At 51.0% G+C, this 16467-nt stretch overlaps 3 protein-coding genes across 5 annotated transcripts in view; 2 read left to right on the top strand and 1 right to left on the bottom strand.

Moving 5' to 3' along the window:
• BRICD5 (BRICHOS domain containing 5) overlaps positions 1–8090 on the top strand; it is a 26225-nt gene extending 18135 nt beyond the window's left edge. The window contains exons 3-6 of one of the 2 annotated variants that reach the window (XM_087878436.1): positions 1075–1215; positions 2643–2750; positions 6200–6353; positions 7772–8090. In XM_087878436.1, the coding sequence (XP_087734562.1) occupies positions 1075–1215; positions 2643–2750; positions 6200–6353; positions 7772–7866 (498 nt within the window). In that variant the 3' untranslated portion in view covers positions 7867–8090. Of the gene's footprint in view, positions 1–1062; positions 1216–2642; positions 2751–6199; positions 6354–7771 lie in introns of both variants that reach the window. The other variant, XM_087878435.1, reaches the window with a different exon arrangement.
• Positions 1–16467, top strand: part of LOC117667384 (hexosaminidase D-like) — a 256224-nt gene that overhangs the window by 189216 nt on the left and 50541 nt on the right. Inside the window, exon 1 of one of the 2 annotated variants that reach the window (XM_087878434.1) lies at positions 15907–16467. The exons of the other annotated variant lie outside the window; for it this stretch is intronic. The gene's annotated coding sequence lies outside the window, so the exon portion shown is untranslated. Of the gene's footprint in view, positions 1–15906 lie in introns of those variants that run through there. 2 annotated transcript variants of the gene reach the window in all.
• On the bottom strand, positions 8043–16421 carry MLST8 (MTOR associated protein MLST8). Its single transcript, XM_034420578.3, has 9 exons — positions 15846–16421; positions 15506–15644; positions 15380–15431; positions 13281–13443; positions 11937–12012; positions 11696–11848; positions 11470–11594; positions 10364–10527; positions 8043–9060 (listed from the first exon to the last, which is right to left on the bottom strand). The coding sequence occupies exons 1-9, from the start codon at positions 16046–16048 to the stop codon at positions 8942–8944; spliced, it is 1194 nt and encodes a 397-aa protein (XP_034276469.2). The 5' UTR covers positions 16049–16421; the 3' UTR covers positions 8043–8941.

Raw genomic sequence — 16467 nt, 5'->3', positions numbered from 1 at the left:
CAATTGGAGGATTGAAATTGTTGGAAATATTTATTTTATTTATTTATTTGTTCAACTTGTATGCCGCCTTTCTCCGAAGACTCAAGGCGGCTTGATCAGCTATAAGAACAATATAAAGCTATTTTCCAAAGCACCTGAAGGCCAGACAAGGAATAATGGATAGAAACTGACCAAGGAGAGATTTAACCTGGAAATGAGGAGAAATTTTCTGACAGTGAGAACAATCAACCCATGGAACAGAAGTTGTGGGAGCTTCATCACTGGAGGCCTTTAAGAAGAGACTGGACTGCCATCTGTCAGAAATGGTGTAGGGTCTCCAGCTTGGGTGGGGGTGTGGACTAGATGACTTACAAGATCCCTTCCAACTCTGTTAATCTGTATCTATTTATTAAAATTTTCAACTGCCTAAGGTCTCTTGAGCATTTTACAACAAAACACACTAAAAGATACAATTTGAATAAAGTGCAAACCATCTCAAAGTCATCAATTCCTGGGTATGTTTCCATCTGACTCTTTGCTTCCTTTAGAAAAGGAAATAAAACAATTTTCTATATCTTAATACTTGCGATTACATTAATGTGAGTGCTTGTGCTTGGCATAGTGCCAGTGAGTTCGAATCCCGCCTTGGACATGAAGCCAACTGGATGGCCTTGGGCCAGTCCCTCAGCCCTCACTCAAAGGTACCCCCAAAATTACATTAATGTTGACTAAGAATCAAGCACAACTGACCAAGCTGGTTTCTATCTCCAAGGCTCAGTGGTCAACTTGGGCCAAGTTCAGATACTTTTTGATGAAAGCAACAGCAAACTAGTCCCATTTGCCTCTTTGATGTAAAACAGGAGTGAGCAACTATGACCCCTTTATGACCTATGGACTTCAACTCCCAGAATTCCCGAGGCAGCATGGAGTTGATTTCCACAGGTCGTAAAGGGGCCATAGTTGCCCAGCTCTGCCGTAAAAGAACCTGGGAAGGGGCAGGGATGGGAGACCTACAAGAAGTGGGTGCTGGAAGGTGTGATGCAACTTGCCGAAGTCCTCACACTGTGTGCTGCGTCATTATAGCCTCTTTCGCAGGTAATGCGACTAAACTTCCAGAATCGCCCGGGATCCTCGATGAACCAGTCGGTAGTGGTCAGCAAGGCCAAGAAAACCATCACCTACTACATCACCTCTTCCAGTAACCAAACCACCGCCATCCTGTTTGACTGCAAGAATGTGAGCACGCTGCACTGGGCTGCCTTTCCCAGTTAAAAGGGGAGGAAGTGTGCCTGCCTGTGATTGTGTATGATTTCATAGGGATGTGGGGAGATGGAAGAGAGGCACATTCTGTGAACAGCTGGGTCTTCAGCAATTTTTAGGACCGGACAATGAGATGTGAAGGCAGATGCCCTATTCTGGCAGCAGGTGGCTGGGATTCTATCTTGGCAGCCAGGCAGCTCTAGGCCAGCAGGGGTCAGTCGATGGCCCTGGGCTGCTGCTAGCCCCCTCCTCAGTAGGAAAACAAGGCCTGCTGCTCATTGCCCCCACCCCCACCCCCAAGACAGGGCATTGGGTGTTCCAGAGTTGAGACTCTCGTCTGACAGGCACACTCTGATCCCCCAAACCCCAGGACCTGGGAGTACCCCGAAAGCCTTTTCCCATTCCCCATATCTGTAGCAGGGGTGGGTTCTAAAATTTTTTACTTCCGGTTCTGTGGGCATGGCTTATTTTGTGGGCATGACTTGGTGTGGGGGGGTAATGTGACGGTTGGCGTGGCCAACTTTTTTTTTACTTTTAAAAGCATTTTTTCTACAACCTTAAGAGGTTGTAGAAAAAAATGCTTTTAAAAGCCTCTGACGATCCCAGCTGAGCCGCACAATCATCAGAGGCTTTTTTTTTACTTTTAAAAGCATTTTTTCGGCCGAAGAGGTTGTAGAAAAAATGCTTTAAAAGTTTTTTAAAAAAAAAGCCTCTGATGAGGTGGGCAGGGTAAGCGAGCGGCAACCAGGCTGGGGATTGGTTTGGGGGCATGGCCAGCCAATGTTATTACTGGTTCTCCAAACTACTACAAATTTTTACTACTGGTTCTTGCGAACTGGTGCGAACCGGGAGCAACCCACCACTGATCTGCAGCATATTTGAAGAACAGAGATGCAGAGATTGGTTTGCAGTGAGGCTGCCTGGAAGGTCATTTGATTGATATAGAAAATTTATATGGCCGCCTAACTCAGTCTCAGTGACTGCAGGTGGCTTACGGAAATAAACCGTTCTTGTTCTTGCTCCGTTTCTTTGCTGGGGCAAGTGAACAGGCCTGGCTGGCTCTTTGGCACGTGGGAAAGGGATCTCCCAAGCATGGGCTGAGATCTGGTGTAACCCAATGGGGAGGGTGGGGTGTTTAATGCAACATCCCCAACCTTTCCAGTTTTGTGGATCAGTGGTGGCAGCAATAAGGAGGGGGAGAGGGTATGGTTCTGCACAATTGGCGAGCGAGGGTGCGTGTGTGTGCAGATCCATTTCCACAAGTGGTGGGCACACACACACACACTGCTCACACAAATGGTGTTTTGTGCACATGCTTGCCCACCACTTGTGCGGTGCAGTTCCAAACAGGCTGTGGAGCCCTGCTTTAATGGGCCTCATGCTTTCCCTGGTTCTCTGTGCAGGGTTACGTCTGCTATAAGCTGTCAGGGCACAGCAATTGTTACCTGAAGAGGATGAATGCCCGGGATCAGGATGCTGCCCAGGCCTCCTTCAACCTATCCAAGCACAAGGTGAGTGTCTGAAACAGCCTGGCCTAAGAAGAATCTAGCCAATTCATTTGTCCATCCATCCGTCCCCTCCCTCTCTCTCTCAGCATGAGGGCTGCCTCTGCGGGGCAAGGCACCCTCTCTTGCCAGGCATCTCTGGATGCAGGAGAAGGCTAGTCTCCCAATCTCCAGCAGGCATCTCTTGGGCACTAAATAGGGGAAGGCTGGCATAGCCAAAGGGCATAAGGCAACCAGCTTCCTTCTCCAAAAGTTAATTCATCACTCCATTAATCAGTTCCGACTCGCCTCAATTGCTGAACGCTCTCCAGACAGACCATTAAAAACAGGTATAATGCAGCTTTAGTAGGCTGGTGGAGAGATTTCTGATCAGCTGTCAAAGCAAGATGGCCCTCCAGGGTTATGTCTCGGAATGTCAGATGTGTGTTCTTAGGATCAACGCGCAAACCTCATGGTTGCATCAGGGCTTATTTTGCAAGCTACTGCTAATAACCCAACCAGCTGGTGGTTTCAGTTTCCTCATTCTCTTTTCTGAGCTTGTGAGACACTTTTAAGTCTCTCCAGAGCTTGCTGTCAATTGTTCTAAAGCAGGGCAGTCCAACCTTGGCAATTTTAAGACTTCATGGCTGGCTGGGGAATTCTGGGAGTTGAAGTCCACAAGTCTTAAAAGTTGCTAAGGTTGGACAACCCCTGGTCTAAAGGAAATTTTTCAAGGAGGGCTTGAAGTCCTCAAAGAGGTCATTGAACCAGCTGTCTCCTGGATTGAGCTGGCTTTGGTTGACTGGCATCTCAGACCAGCCCTGAGCCTCAGGCTTGGCTGAAGGACCCAATGATGAAAGCCAAGACTTACAACGCTTGACCCTCATTGTGAAATTGTCCACTTCTACATGCGACCCTCACATGCAATTTTACTGGCCAATGGGAGGGGAGGGGAAGGGGAAGGGAGGACATTTTGTAAGGCCTATCCAAATATTGGAAGTGCAATTTCTTGCCACTTTTCAAAACTGAAAAAAGCCTTAACCCACTTTTAAAAGCATCTTCACAGCCCCAAAAATGGTGTTATGGGAAGCCCCTTTAATATTGTTGGGATGGTTCCCAACTCCTGTTGCTCGTTCCTCAGCCGGGAAATGCTGCTCGGTTATTCCCCCTAATGGAAAAGCCATAGATAACATTCTAGGGGTTTGCAACTCACGGCTGGCTTTGGGCGATTCCCGTCAGGTGAGCGAAAACAAAGCTGCATTGTCCGAAATGCTGCCACCACTGCAGAAGTCGGAGCGAGGGGGCCTAAGGCGTGGCAGGCAGAGGTCCGATTTCAGGAAGACAGAAGGCCCTCTTTGCTGCAAATGTCAGAAGGAAGCCGGCTGGGCTCAGGTTTCTGCTCTGCCCGGTCAGGAGCCGGCGTTCCTCACCAAAGCGGCTAAGATGCTTCCAGAGGCAGAGAGGGAAGAGGGGGGAACGCAGTGCACCTGCTCATATATCCCACCCCTGGATATCCAGTTCAGGGTGGCCTTAGGGCAGGGGTGTCAAACTCAATTTCATTGAGGGCCGCATCAGGGCTGTAGTTGACCTTGGGGTGATGGTGGTGGACAGGCGTGGCCAACCGGGTAAGCGTGGCCAGCTTGACACCACTCCGCAAACTGTTGACATGTTTCCTCTTCACACTAGGGAGACCGGGCCAAAGCGACAGGGGCCAGCCCCTTATATTTTCCAAGATGGCCCCGTGGGCCAGATCCGACTTCACGGGCTGGATCCGGCCTGCAGGCTTTGAGTTTGATACCCCTGCCTTAGGATCTTTCCTAAAGTGGCAGCCCCAGCCAAGGGGTCTCCAGAGGGAGTTGAAGTCCATAAATCTTCAATTTATGTTATGTGTTGCGGTGGTTCTCCTCCTTTCTCTCTGACCGGTCGCAGTCTGTGCTGACAGGGGGACAGAGGTCGACCCCGAGGCCCCTCATGTGGGGTGCCGCAAGGGTCGGTCCTCTCGCCTCTCCTGTTCAACATTTATGTGAAGCCGCTGGGCGAGATCATCCGTGGTTTCGGGGTGGAATACCATCAGTACGCTGACGACACCCAGCTGTACATCTCCACCCCGGATCACCCCAACGATGCCCTTGAAGTGATGTCCCAGTGCCTGGAGGCCGTACGGATCTGGATGGGGAGGAACAGGCTCAGGCTCAACCCATCCAAGACCGAGTGGCTGTGGTTTCCAACGTCCCGATATAGTCAGTTGACGCCATCACTGACTATTGAGGGCGAATCATTGGCCCCCACGGAGAGGGCTCGCAACTTGGGCGTCCTCCTGGACTCACGGCTGTCTTAAGAAGAGCACTTGACGGCCGTGACCGGGAGGATTTTTTATCAGGTTCGCCTGATTCGCCAGTTGCGTCCCTTTCTGGATCGGGACTCGTTACGCACGGTCACTCATGCCCTCGTCACCTCCCGCCTGGACTATTGTAATGCTCTCTACATGGGGCTCCCCTTGAGGAGCACCCGGAGGCTCCAACTGGCGCAGAGTGCGGCCGCGCGGGTGGTAATGGGAGCGACATGGCGCTCCCATGTAACACGTCTCCTGCGCGAGCTGCACTGGCTCCCAGTGGTCTTCCGGGTGCGCTTCAAGGTTTTGGTTACCACCTTTAAAGCGCTCCATGGCTTAGGACCTGGTTATTTACGGGACCGCCTACTACCACCAATAGCCTCCCACTGGCCAGTACGCTCTCATAGAGAGGGACTCCTCCGGGTGCCGTCAGCCAAACAGTGTCGACTGGCGGCCCCTAGGGGGAGAGCCTTCTCTGTGGGGGCACCTACCATCTGGAATGAGCTCCCCCCGGAGATACGGAGGATCCCGGATCTGCGCTCCTTCCGCCGTGCTGTGAAGACCTTTTTATTCCATCAGGCGGGCTTTCTTCCCTTTTTAAATATGTAAATTTTAATCTGTTTTTAAATTATTGGGGTGTTTTAATCTGTCTGGGCCAAAATGATTTAATTTGATTTTATGTGGTTTTTAAATTTTTTGTATTTATGTATTTTATTGTTGGCTGTTCACCGCCCTGAGTCCTTCGGGAGTAGGGCGGTATACAAATCAAATAAACCTAAAAATAAACCTAATTTGCTGGCGAATTCTGGGAGTTGAAGTCCACAAGTCTTAAAAGTTGCTAACTTTGGAGACTCCTGGGTTACAGGAACAGCAATCTCTCTGTCCCTCGGAGCTGCAGCCTAGACAGCACTCCCAGGGCTACTCTGGCCTTTAAACACTTATTTTGGAGGGAAGCAGCATGGAAACAATGCCAGGGTTGCCAGGCAAGCAGAGGGGGTTCGGTTCCCCAGCGCCTCTCCCAGGAAGCACTTCCCATGGTGCAGCGGCTTGGAATGGGGATCCTGAGGGACACAGAGGTTGAGTGGGCCAGTCCAGGCCTTGAGCCATGCTGAGGTGCCCTCACCATCCTTCCTTTCTCTGCCAGGAGGACCCGCTGCTGCTTCCCAGCCACAGTTCGCAATACTACCAGGAATTCCTGGGGGTTGTGCCAGGGAGCCTGGTGCAGCCAGCGGAGGCAGGAGAGGCCGCCCGGACTCTGTGCAAGCAGGTGCCCATCCGCTGGGTTAAGAAGAAAGATGGTAAGTTGACAGGTGCAGCTGTGGCAAGGCCCCCAGGCGGTCTCGTCTCTGCTCCCTTTGAGTTGCAAGTGAACTCCCCCCCGGTGCCAATCAGACATGCCAATGCTGACGTTTGTTGGGAGCTGCTGGCAGCAACATCTGGTGTCCAGAGGCTCCCTTCCTGACTTGGAAAGGGCAGTGAGGGTGGACATCTGGCCTCCATCACTGGCACAGGTCGTATGGTTGGGGCAAGGACACACATGTTGCAGCACAGCTAAGTTGATTTAATTCGTCTGAGGTAGACCAGGCAGAAGAGAGCACATCTGGCCTAGTGGTTAAGGCACCAGACTACGTAGAAACTGGAGTTCAAGTCCTGGCCTAAGGACACAAAGCCAGCTGGGTAACCTTGGGCCAGTCCCTCCCTCTCAGCCCTAGGAAGGAGGAAATGGCAAGTTACTTCTGAAAAACCTTGCCAAGAAAACTGCAGGGACTTGAGCAGGCAGTTGCCAGGACTCAACAATGTCTCAAAAGCACACACAAAAAAAAAACCAAGGCACAAACCACCTTATACTTCGAGAAGGCTGCAGATGACAGTGAGCAGAAGGAAGGAGTCGAATCTAATCCAGAACCTCTGAACTTCTCTGTCCTCTGAATCCTCCTGAAACTCACAGGAGTCAACATTATCTCCTCCCAGGGAGGATGAAAGGTTTGCCACAGTGGCTTCATGTTAGAATTCTATACCAGCCAAACCTGAGATCTAGAGCAGAGTCCCCAGTCCAGGGCTGCGGCCTGGTACTGGGCTGCGGCCCATTCAGAACCGGGCCACGCAAGCTGCAGGCGAGTGTATCCATGCAGCTCCATTTGCACAAACAGCAAGAACTCACCCACACACTCACCTACCGCTTGCGCGCAACCATTCCCTCCATCTCCCCCGGCTGGTCCTCAAAGCAGGAAAGGTTGGGGATCCCTGATCTAGAGGGTCTTAAAATCAAAACAAAGTTTGAGGGGGGGTTCCTCCAGATCCCGCAGACGAGCAACCACCATTGCAGCCTGTCTCTGCCAACTTTCTAACATTTATAGCTTACTAGCTGATAACCCAGCATTGCCCAGGTATTTCTTTATTCCAATCTTGAAATTGCTCAAGGCGTTCCAGTGTGATGCTGGAACACACACACACACACACACACACACCCCTAGCACCCCTACAGTATTTGTTTCCAGATAGTAAATCATCTGTTTACCAAGTTTGGTTGAAATTGCTTGAGGCGTTCCAGTTATGCTGGAACACACACACACACGGGAGCCATTGAGAGGGCCTTTCTTTCCCCTACCCCCATGCCCATCATTCCCTGCCAACATTCTAACATTTATAGCTTGTCCAAAGGATTCTGTTGCCCCCTCAAAACCACCTTTCTACACACTCTTTGTGCTCCTCACAGATCCTCCAAAGCAGCGGCTCATCTACCTGTGCATTGACATCTGCTTCCCAAACAACATCTGTGTCTCCATCTGTTTCTACTACCTTCCCGAGTGAAGATCCAAAGAGACCGACTTCCGTGGTTCAGCTTGGCTGCCCGTGAACCGAATCAGAACCTGAGGTCACCCACATCCCCCGTGCTCGACCCAAATCCTCCAGCCTCCCAAGAGAGCCTCCCGCCTTCTCATTCAGGACTCTGGACCAGCCAGAAGAAAAACAACCCCACTACTTGGTCATCTTGTGCTCGCCACTATATATACATATATACATACATTTACGAAGTTTGTTGCTTTCAACTGTAACATGTAAATAATTGTTTCTGATAGGAGTAGCTTTATGGTGAAGGTCAGATCCATACAAGCATTATGTGAAAGAAAGCCCTTTTTTTTAAAAAAAACCATCATGTACTGGACTCTCTGATTTGAGCATGTTGGGTTAGAGCAGAGGTCTTCAAACTTGGCAGCTTTAAGACTTGTAGACTTCAACTCCCAGAATTCTTGGAGTTGGAAGTCCACAAGTCTTAAAGCTGCCAAGTTTGGGGACTCCTGGGTTAGAGAGAGAAGTTGGCCCTCTCGGCTAACGAAGCTTCCCTGGAGATTTGGTTCAACCTCTTCTCTTCTTCTTTTAAGCCAGATGACCCAGCAGCGCTGCCTTGGGAAGTGAGGACCTGCCCCTCCTGCAAGGGGAAGGGCACCTTTTGCAGTGGCAACCTTTCTCCCTTTGCCAGCCTGGTCCAATTTAGCAGGCAGAGCCCGCAGTTACTCCCAAATGAAGCCTACCCTGGCCTGGGGACCAGGTGGGAGGAGGGGGGCAGAAAGGGGGCCTCAGGAAGGAGACCCAGCTCACCCCAGGCCCAGGGCACAGGAAGCTCTTCCTAGAGGCAGCCAAGACTAGGATGTCCATCATTGCCCAGGGAAAGGGCAGCTTCCCTCCTTCAAAGTCTTCTCTGCCAGCTCCATGCTGGTTTTAAGGAGGCGCTACAAATGGGGAGCACAAGGGGGACCAGCCACACTTGCCAATTAAACCAAAGGGCAGAGAGTGCAGCCTCGGCAGAATTAGTCCAGACTCTGCTCCCTCGGCAGAAAGCAGCAGTGGCTGATGGGGCCCAACAGGAATCCTCCCAGCTTGCTCCTCAGCCCAAGACGCTGTCGTTGAAAGCCAGACAGACGACTGCCTTCTGATGCCCACTGTATTCTCTCTTGATCTCCCCCGTCTCCACACACCAGAGCCTGGCCAAGTTGTCGGACGAGGCTGTAGGGGGAACAGAGAATTCAGGGGAGCAGCACCCAGAAAGGAGAGACAGATAACCAAAGTCTGACCGTCTCTCTAAAACAGGGCTCTCCAAACTTTAAGACTTGTGGACCTCAACCCCCAAAATTCCCCAGCCAGATTTGCTGGCTGAGGAATTCTGGGAGTTGACGTCCACAAGTCCTAAAATTGCCAAGTTTGGAGACCCCTGCTCTAGAAGGGTCCAACCCTTGCCAAGTATTCCTACATCATGTTGGAAGACCCCCACAGAAAACAGGACCAGGTCATGGTTTTGAGAGCATGAGGGAACTTGGTGTGTCCAGCCTTTTGACATCCATGACCATCAGGGGCACAAGATGGCAACCCCTTTAGTTGTCCAAGGGGAGTCCCACAAAAGGCAAAGACCCCTTCCCCAGAGTATTGGGTGCAGAAGAACATGTTTCCTAGCAGTACAAACAGTATGAGAGGGTGGAAGCCTGGCCCCAGGATGGACAGGGCCTCCTCTTCACCGAATGGGTTCAAGCAGAGATGGTTCAACCATCTGCCTGCATGATTTCGTGTGGATTCCTGCACAGAGCAGGGGGTGGGCTTGACAGCCTCAAGGGCCTCTCCAACCCTAGGATCTTAAGCCTTAAAAGAACATCACAAAGTCCGAAAGACCAGTTCATGGCTTGCCTCTATAACAGGAGCAAAATACAGGGCTGGCCAGTGAACTGCTCCTTCTTTCCTTTTCCAAAATATGGGACAATACAGGTAGTCCTCAACTTACAACCATTCGTTTAGTGACCATTTGAAGTTACGACAGCACTGAAAAAGGTGACTTATGACCATTTCTCACACTTATGACTGTTGTGGCATCCCCATGGTCACATGATCGAAATTCCTGCACTTGGCAAATTGGCTCTTATTTATGACAGCTGCATTGTCTTGGGGTCATGTGATCCCCGTTTGCGATCTTCAGACAAGCAAAGTCCACGGGGAGGCCAGATTCACTTAACAACTGTGTTACTAATCTGACAACTGCAGTGATTCACTCAACAATTGTGGCAAGAAAAGTCATAAAATGGGGCAAAAGTCACTTAACAACTGTCACACTAAGCAACAAGTTTTGGGCTCAATTGTGGTCATAAGTTGAGAACAACCTGTACCACTCTAGGGAGAACAAGTGGATTCAAAATGCTATTGAAGTGGCATCTATACTTTGGGTAAAAGGGGAAAGGAAGAGATGCATCGACTCTTCCCTGCTCCAGGCCGCCCAAGAGCCGCTTCCTTGGCCAGGTGGGCCTGTGGGCTCCGCCCCTCTCACCTGTGACAATGTACTGGGAATCCCCCGAAAAGGCACAGTCCCACATCCAGCCACGGGAGGTCTCCCCGGGGTTGTTGCTCTTGATGCTCAGTTCTGTCATCAGCGAGAAGTTGGAGGTCCTCCATATTTTACACGTCTGGTCAGCAGAGCAAGTGGCCAAAAGCCTGGAGAAAGGGGAGAAAGCAAACGAGCTGACAGCAGGAGCCTGACAGATCCGGCCCATTACTCCAAATCGGAGCAGGTTAGCTCCTTTTCTGGCCTTATCTGAGGAACTGGGAAGATGGCTCCCAGACGACTCAAGACTGGACAGATCAAGAATTGGCAAAGAAGATGAAAGGAGCTGCTAGATCAGGGCCGACTAATCAGGCTCCCAAATTCAGGGTAGTTCTCGGTCTCCTAATATGGGCCAGGCTTGGGGGTCTTAACTATCTCCTTTGGAAGGACCTGCCCCATGCCCAATCCCCTCTCTCTGCCATCTTGTCCACACCACTTGAGGCTGGACTGGACAGAGCAGGAAAGAGGGACTCCCTGCTCTTTACCCAGTTATGACTGGGTTTGAGTTCCAAATTGCCATATTTTTTGGACTGTAAGACACACCAGTGTATAAGACGCACCAAGATTTCAAAGAGGTAAGCAAGAAAAAGTTTTTGCCCTCCCCAGCCCACAGGAGCACTTTGCAGGCCTCCCAAATCCTCTGTGTGCCCTGTTTATATGAAAAACAGGACACGCAGGGCAGGGCTTCGGGAGGTCAAAAATGCCTGTATTCGGTCTATAAGATGCAGCAACATCTCCACCCTCTTTTGGGGGTGGGGAGTGCATCTTATACTCCAAAAAATGTGGTAGCTTTTACAGTTGCAAAGATTCTTCCAAGTCTGAAATTTAGTAGGGGTTGGACAGAGGATGCCAGGAGACACAGGCCCACTACAAGAGGGAGATGCCACCCAGTCACAACCATCGCTCAGCCCACATGTTACATGCCAACACTATTCCTCTTGCTCAAAGCCAGTTTGGTCTGCCAGGCCAATATTTCTCCTACCCTTCCCCAAGAGGGAAGATTCCTGCTTTTCCAGGGCCAAGAAAACACAGCAATCTCACCAACTACTCACGTGGAGTCCGGGCTGAATTTGCACTGGAGTGCATAGCGGTTGTGCGCAGGGATCTTGGTCTTGGGGATGAGCTGGGTGACCTCGTCTCCAATGCCCCCCGTGAGATTCCACACGTAACAGTTGCCCTGCAGGAGGAGAGGTGGCTGAAAACACCTGGTCTGCTGGCTCTACACCACGACGAAGGCTAACTGAGGAACTCGGTTAGTTCAGGGCAGGCTGTCCTTACCGAACTGTTGACCGCAGCCATGTAGCTGGCATCAGGATCAATATGTACCGCGTTGACCGAGACCTCTGGCTCTGGGATGAGCTGCTCGTTGTGATCCGTTTTCAGATCCCAGATGTGGATAGCGCCACTCTGGTCTCCGACAATGAGCTCAGCCTGGGAAGAAACAAAGCAGGAGATTTTGGTCCTTCCTGCACTCTCTTCCCCCATGCAGCCCGAGAGCAGGGGATCCCACCTCAGGTACCTGATTGGGATGCAAGCAGACGCAGTTGATGGGCGCGTTCACCTGGAAAATGCGTTGGCACTGAAGATTGCGTGACCTAGGAAGAGACAAACAACATGACGGGGGTGAACCAAGGGACTGCTGGGACTTCTTGCATTCCAGGTACCGTCCAAAGAGCCTAAGAGTGATGGCTGTGATGCTGTCGAAGATGGCTCTGGCATAGCCATCCCTGTCTTCCACAACAGGCTGGGGGTCAGGAGAGACCTTTTCAGCTGCAGATGCCAGATGGCAAATGCTTTTGTCAGAAAAAATACAGACATCTTTAAGGAGACACCAGACTCTCTAGCTCACGGGTGTCCAATTTGGCAATTTTAAGACTTGTGGACTTCAAATCCCAGAATTCACCCCTGCTTTAGCTGCTTGTGCTTCAGTAGAGTATCTGTCCCCTCTGGGAAAACCTTGAAGCGTTCAGGCCCTCAGAATTTCCAAGGCATATTTTCAGTCCTACAAGGAGCAGGATTTACTCACTAGCTTCTTTCTCTCTTCATCCCTTCACTTTTCCTCTCTTCACTTAAGGCAGAACCGTAAAGCAGCAACCTCAGGAAGGTTCTTTTGAAAAAAGATGAAAGTTCACCAAAACTCATACTGAGGTGCTTCCAATAAAGATTCTGCTCATGGGAGAAAAAACAACAACTCAGATTCAGCCCCAAGAGGAACACCTCAGTCATTTTGGTGTTAATTCTTTATCACACTGAGAAACTCCCGATTCAGAGCAGCTTCTCACCCCACCGGTTTCAAAGCTGCCCAACCTCCCTTCAGACTCTCTTACCGACAATGGGATACACAGGCCACCTTGACGGGCACACCCAACCCAAGCTGAAACTGTATCTATGCTGGCACTCAGTGCCTCATGATGTCCACAGTGCCCTTGGAGGGTTCTCTTTAAATTGTAAGAATGATCCAACTTTAATGAGGTAACAAAACCTTACAAGATCTCTCTCCATGCACACAGGTAAGATCACATGAAATTTGAGGCATTTGATTTTCTAAATCAGAGGTCACCAACCTTGGCAACTTTAAGCCTGGCGGACTTCAACTCCCAGAATTCCCAGCTTTGCTGGCTGGGGAATTCTGGGAGTTGAAGTCCGCCAGGCTTAAAGTTGCCAAGGTTGGTAACCCCTGTTCTAAACCATCATTTGGTCAGTTTTACTCCTTTCCCCACTTTCTGCAATTTGCAAAGCTGCCCATCATGTGGGCAAAATGAACGTCTGATTCCTCCTCGGCTGCCCCCTTTCCACGTCTGCCTATTCCCGGTCGGTCTTGGGCTTCCCCTGAAAGGTACGAGGTCAACCATAAAAGCCCCACCGGAGGTCCCAGATGCGAGCCATGCAGTCTTCGCCTCCCGTGTACATCCACCGTCCGTCTTCATGGAAGCCAACCGAGGTAATGTTCTTGCTGACCCCATCGTAGTTGATCACCGGGTTGGGGTTATTGGAATTCAGGTCATACATGCGGATGTGCTGGTAACCTGGACAAGAGACACCAACTAGTTTATAGGGAGTCAAAGCAACAAAACAGTTTCACACAGAGAGAAATAGCACCAGGTCAGCATTATGCTCCTTCTGAACTCTTAAAGGGATTAAAACAACTGCTCTCACCAACCAATGATCCAAGACTGAAGGTCACTTGTCTGTCACTAATCTTAATCTGAATTTGGGTAACCAACCTTTCATCACAACTCACCGAACTGCCTGGAAACTCCATTGTTTCTTTTAAAAAATGGATGCAACAGCAATAGCACTAAGACTTATAAACCGTTTTACAGTGCTTTACAGTCCTCTCTAAGCAGTTTAAAGAGTCAGCCTCTTGCCCCCCCAACAATCTGAGTCCTCATTTTACCCACCTCAGAAGGATGGAAGGCAGTGTCAACCTTGAGCCTGGTGAGATTTGAACTGCCAAATTGCAGGCAACCAGCAGGCAGCAGAAGTAGCCTGCAGTACTGCACTCTAACCACTGTACCACCACAGCTCCTTCTTTCTTTTCTTTCTTTTCCCTCTCTCTCTCTCTTTTTCTTTCTTTCTTCTCTTTCTTTCCTTCCTTCCCTTTCTTTCTCTTTCTTTCTTTCTTTCTTTCTTCCTCCCTCCCCCCTTCCCAATAGCCCTTAGACTTATATACTGCTTCACAGCCTTCTCTAACCAGTTTACAGAGTCAGCTTCTTGCCAAAACAACCGTGAACCCAATGAGATTAAAACTGCCAAATTGCAGTCTAAGTGCTATTGGTTAAGTGAATCACCGCAGTTGTTAAGTCAGTGGTTGTTAAGTGAATCTGGCTTCCCCATTGACTTTGCTTGTCAGAAAGTTGCAAAAGGGGATCATATAATCTCGGGAACACTGCAACCGTCATAAATTTGAATCAGTTGCCAAGTGTCTGAAATCTGATCCTGTGACCATGGGAATGCTGCAACAGTCGTAAGTGTGAAAAATAGTCACTTTGGCGATGTATAAATGCTATATAGCTATTATTGGTTTGCACAGCCTTCGATGCACTGTCTTTATATAGGACCCAGAGACATCTTTATCTGCAGCAATGCCCAGAGCAGGGATCCCCTCTGCAGAACTGCAGAAAAAACAATGGCTACCAACCTGCCTTCCATTGAGGACCTGTATACTGCACAAGTCAAAAAGAGGGCTGTGAAAATATCTACAGACCCCTCGCATCCTGGACATAAACTGTTTCAACTCCTACCCTCAAAACAACGACGCTATAGAGCACTGCACACCAGAACAACTAGATACAAGAACAGCTTTTCCCAAATGCCATCACTCTGCTAAACAAATAATTTCCTCAACACTGTCAAACTATTCACTAAATCTGCATTACTATTAATCTTCTCATCGTTCCTATCACCCATCTCCTCCCACTTACGACAGTATGACTGTAACCTTATTGCTGGTATCCTTAAGATTTATATTGACTGTTTCCCTATGACTATCATTAAGTGTTGTACGTTATGGTTCGTATGTTTTCTTTTATGTACACTGAGAGCGTATGCACCAAGACAAATTCCTTGTGTGTCCAATCACACTTGGCCAATAAAAAATTCTATTCTATTCTATCCCCAACCTGGGTACTGAGCCCATTCAGAACAGGGCTGCCCAAGCCACTCACACAAAACCATTGCTGGCCACCTGCCTGCCCCCACCCCATCGCAAAGCCAGAAAGGTTGGGGGCGAGTGGCCCAGAGCAGGGATCTCCAAACTGGGCCACTTTAAGACTGGTGGACTTCAACTCCCAGAATTCCTCAGCCAGCTTTGAGGAATTCTGGGAGTTGAAGTCCACCAGTCTTAAAGTGGCCCAGTTTGGAGACCCCTGGCCCAGAGCACTAGAGCAGCTGAACCCCCTGCCCGGCCAGCGCCCCCTCCCCAGAGAAGCCAAGCCAGCCGCCCCTTTACCTTTCTCTTACCTGCCGCGGCCACCATGGTGCGGTCCGGGGTGATCTCCAGGGCGTTGACCTGCTGCGGGCGGGGTTAAGGAAGGCTGCGGGGATCCGTGCGAGACCCTCCCCCCCACCAGCCCCTCCAAAGGATACCGAGTCCTGGTGCTGGACGGTCCGCGTGCAGATGCCGCTGTGCGCCTGCCAGAAGCGCACCGTGTGGTCGTAGCCGGCCGTAGCCAGGATGACCGGGTCGCTGCCCACCGTGCCCTGAGCGGGGTTCATGTTGACGGCCCTGGTGGGGGGAGGGGAAGCGGTGGGCGGTGGACAAGGGGAGCCCCCCCTTCCCCCCCCGCTTAGGAGGCGCCCCCAGCGCAGCCCACCTGGCAGGGACGTTGTGGGCAGAGAGCAGCAAGAGAAGCCCCAACCCTCCCCGGCGTTGCTCCCCACCCTGCACCCCCCCCGCCCCCCCGAGTCCCTCTTCAGGTCAGTTTACCTCAGCGCTTTGATACCAGCCTCGCGCATGCGCGAGCCGGAGACGGCGGCCAGGCGCGAGCATCGAACTCTCGGGTTGCGGCGGTCCCTTACTACGCATGCGCGCGCGGTGATAGGTGGTGGGCGGGATCTCCCCTTTCCGTGCCAAACTCGAGCCGAGAGGAGCGTTTCTGGCCATATATAGACTCCCCGACTTCGCCTCATCCGAAGAGGGGCGAATTCCGGGTTCCTTTCCAATTATTTTGGTTTCCGTCGGGGTTTTGCCGCGGGGCCTGTGGCAAAGGACGGGGGTCGCAAGGGCTGCTCCCCGTGTCAACCAGCGGCCTTCTGGAAGGGCCCTTTGAAGGAATTTGGACCCCCTAGGATTGACTCGAGGGCGCTTCAGCGTAGGGTGGAGAAACAGTCGAGGGGTGAAGTGAGGTAGCCCGGGTGAGCACCTCGTGAGAAACCAGCCAGCGTTTGTCAACGCCCCCCGGCGCGGCTTAACGCGACCGACTTTCACGTCTGTTTTCACCGGGAGCTCTTGACCAGCTGACAAGACGGCGCGCGGCCTCCTCTGTATTTTCGTAGCTCTACGGCCTTACGTTCCCGCAGAAGAGCGCCGTCTGGCGAAGCGGCACCCG

Source organism: Pantherophis guttatus, chromosome 14 (assembly GCF_059756535.1).
Source record: "Pantherophis guttatus breed Tessera chromosome 14, ASM5975653v1, whole genome shotgun sequence".
Lineage (NCBI taxonomy): Eukaryota > Metazoa > Chordata > Lepidosauria > Squamata > Colubridae > Pantherophis > Pantherophis guttatus.
Note: the sequence above shows the minus strand (reverse complement) of the source record. Positions and strands in the feature narration are given on the sequence as shown.

What these genes read in the sequence shown, in the direction of transcription:
- MLST8 (XM_034420578.3), bottom strand. Translation starts at nt 16,048, where the DNA reads ATGAGGCGAAGTCGGGGAGTCTATATATGGCCAGAAACGCTCCTCTCG. An exon ending in GCTCGCATCTGGGACCTCCG is followed by an intron (nt 12,013 to 13,280) that starts GTGGGGCTTTTA and finishes GTCTCTTCCTAG; the next exon opens with GTCACGCAATCTTCAGTGCC. An exon ending in TGGCTGCGGTCAACAGTTCG is followed by an intron (nt 11,595 to 11,695) that starts GTAAGGACAGCC and finishes CTCCTCCTGCAG; the next exon opens with GGCAACTGTTACGTGTGGAA.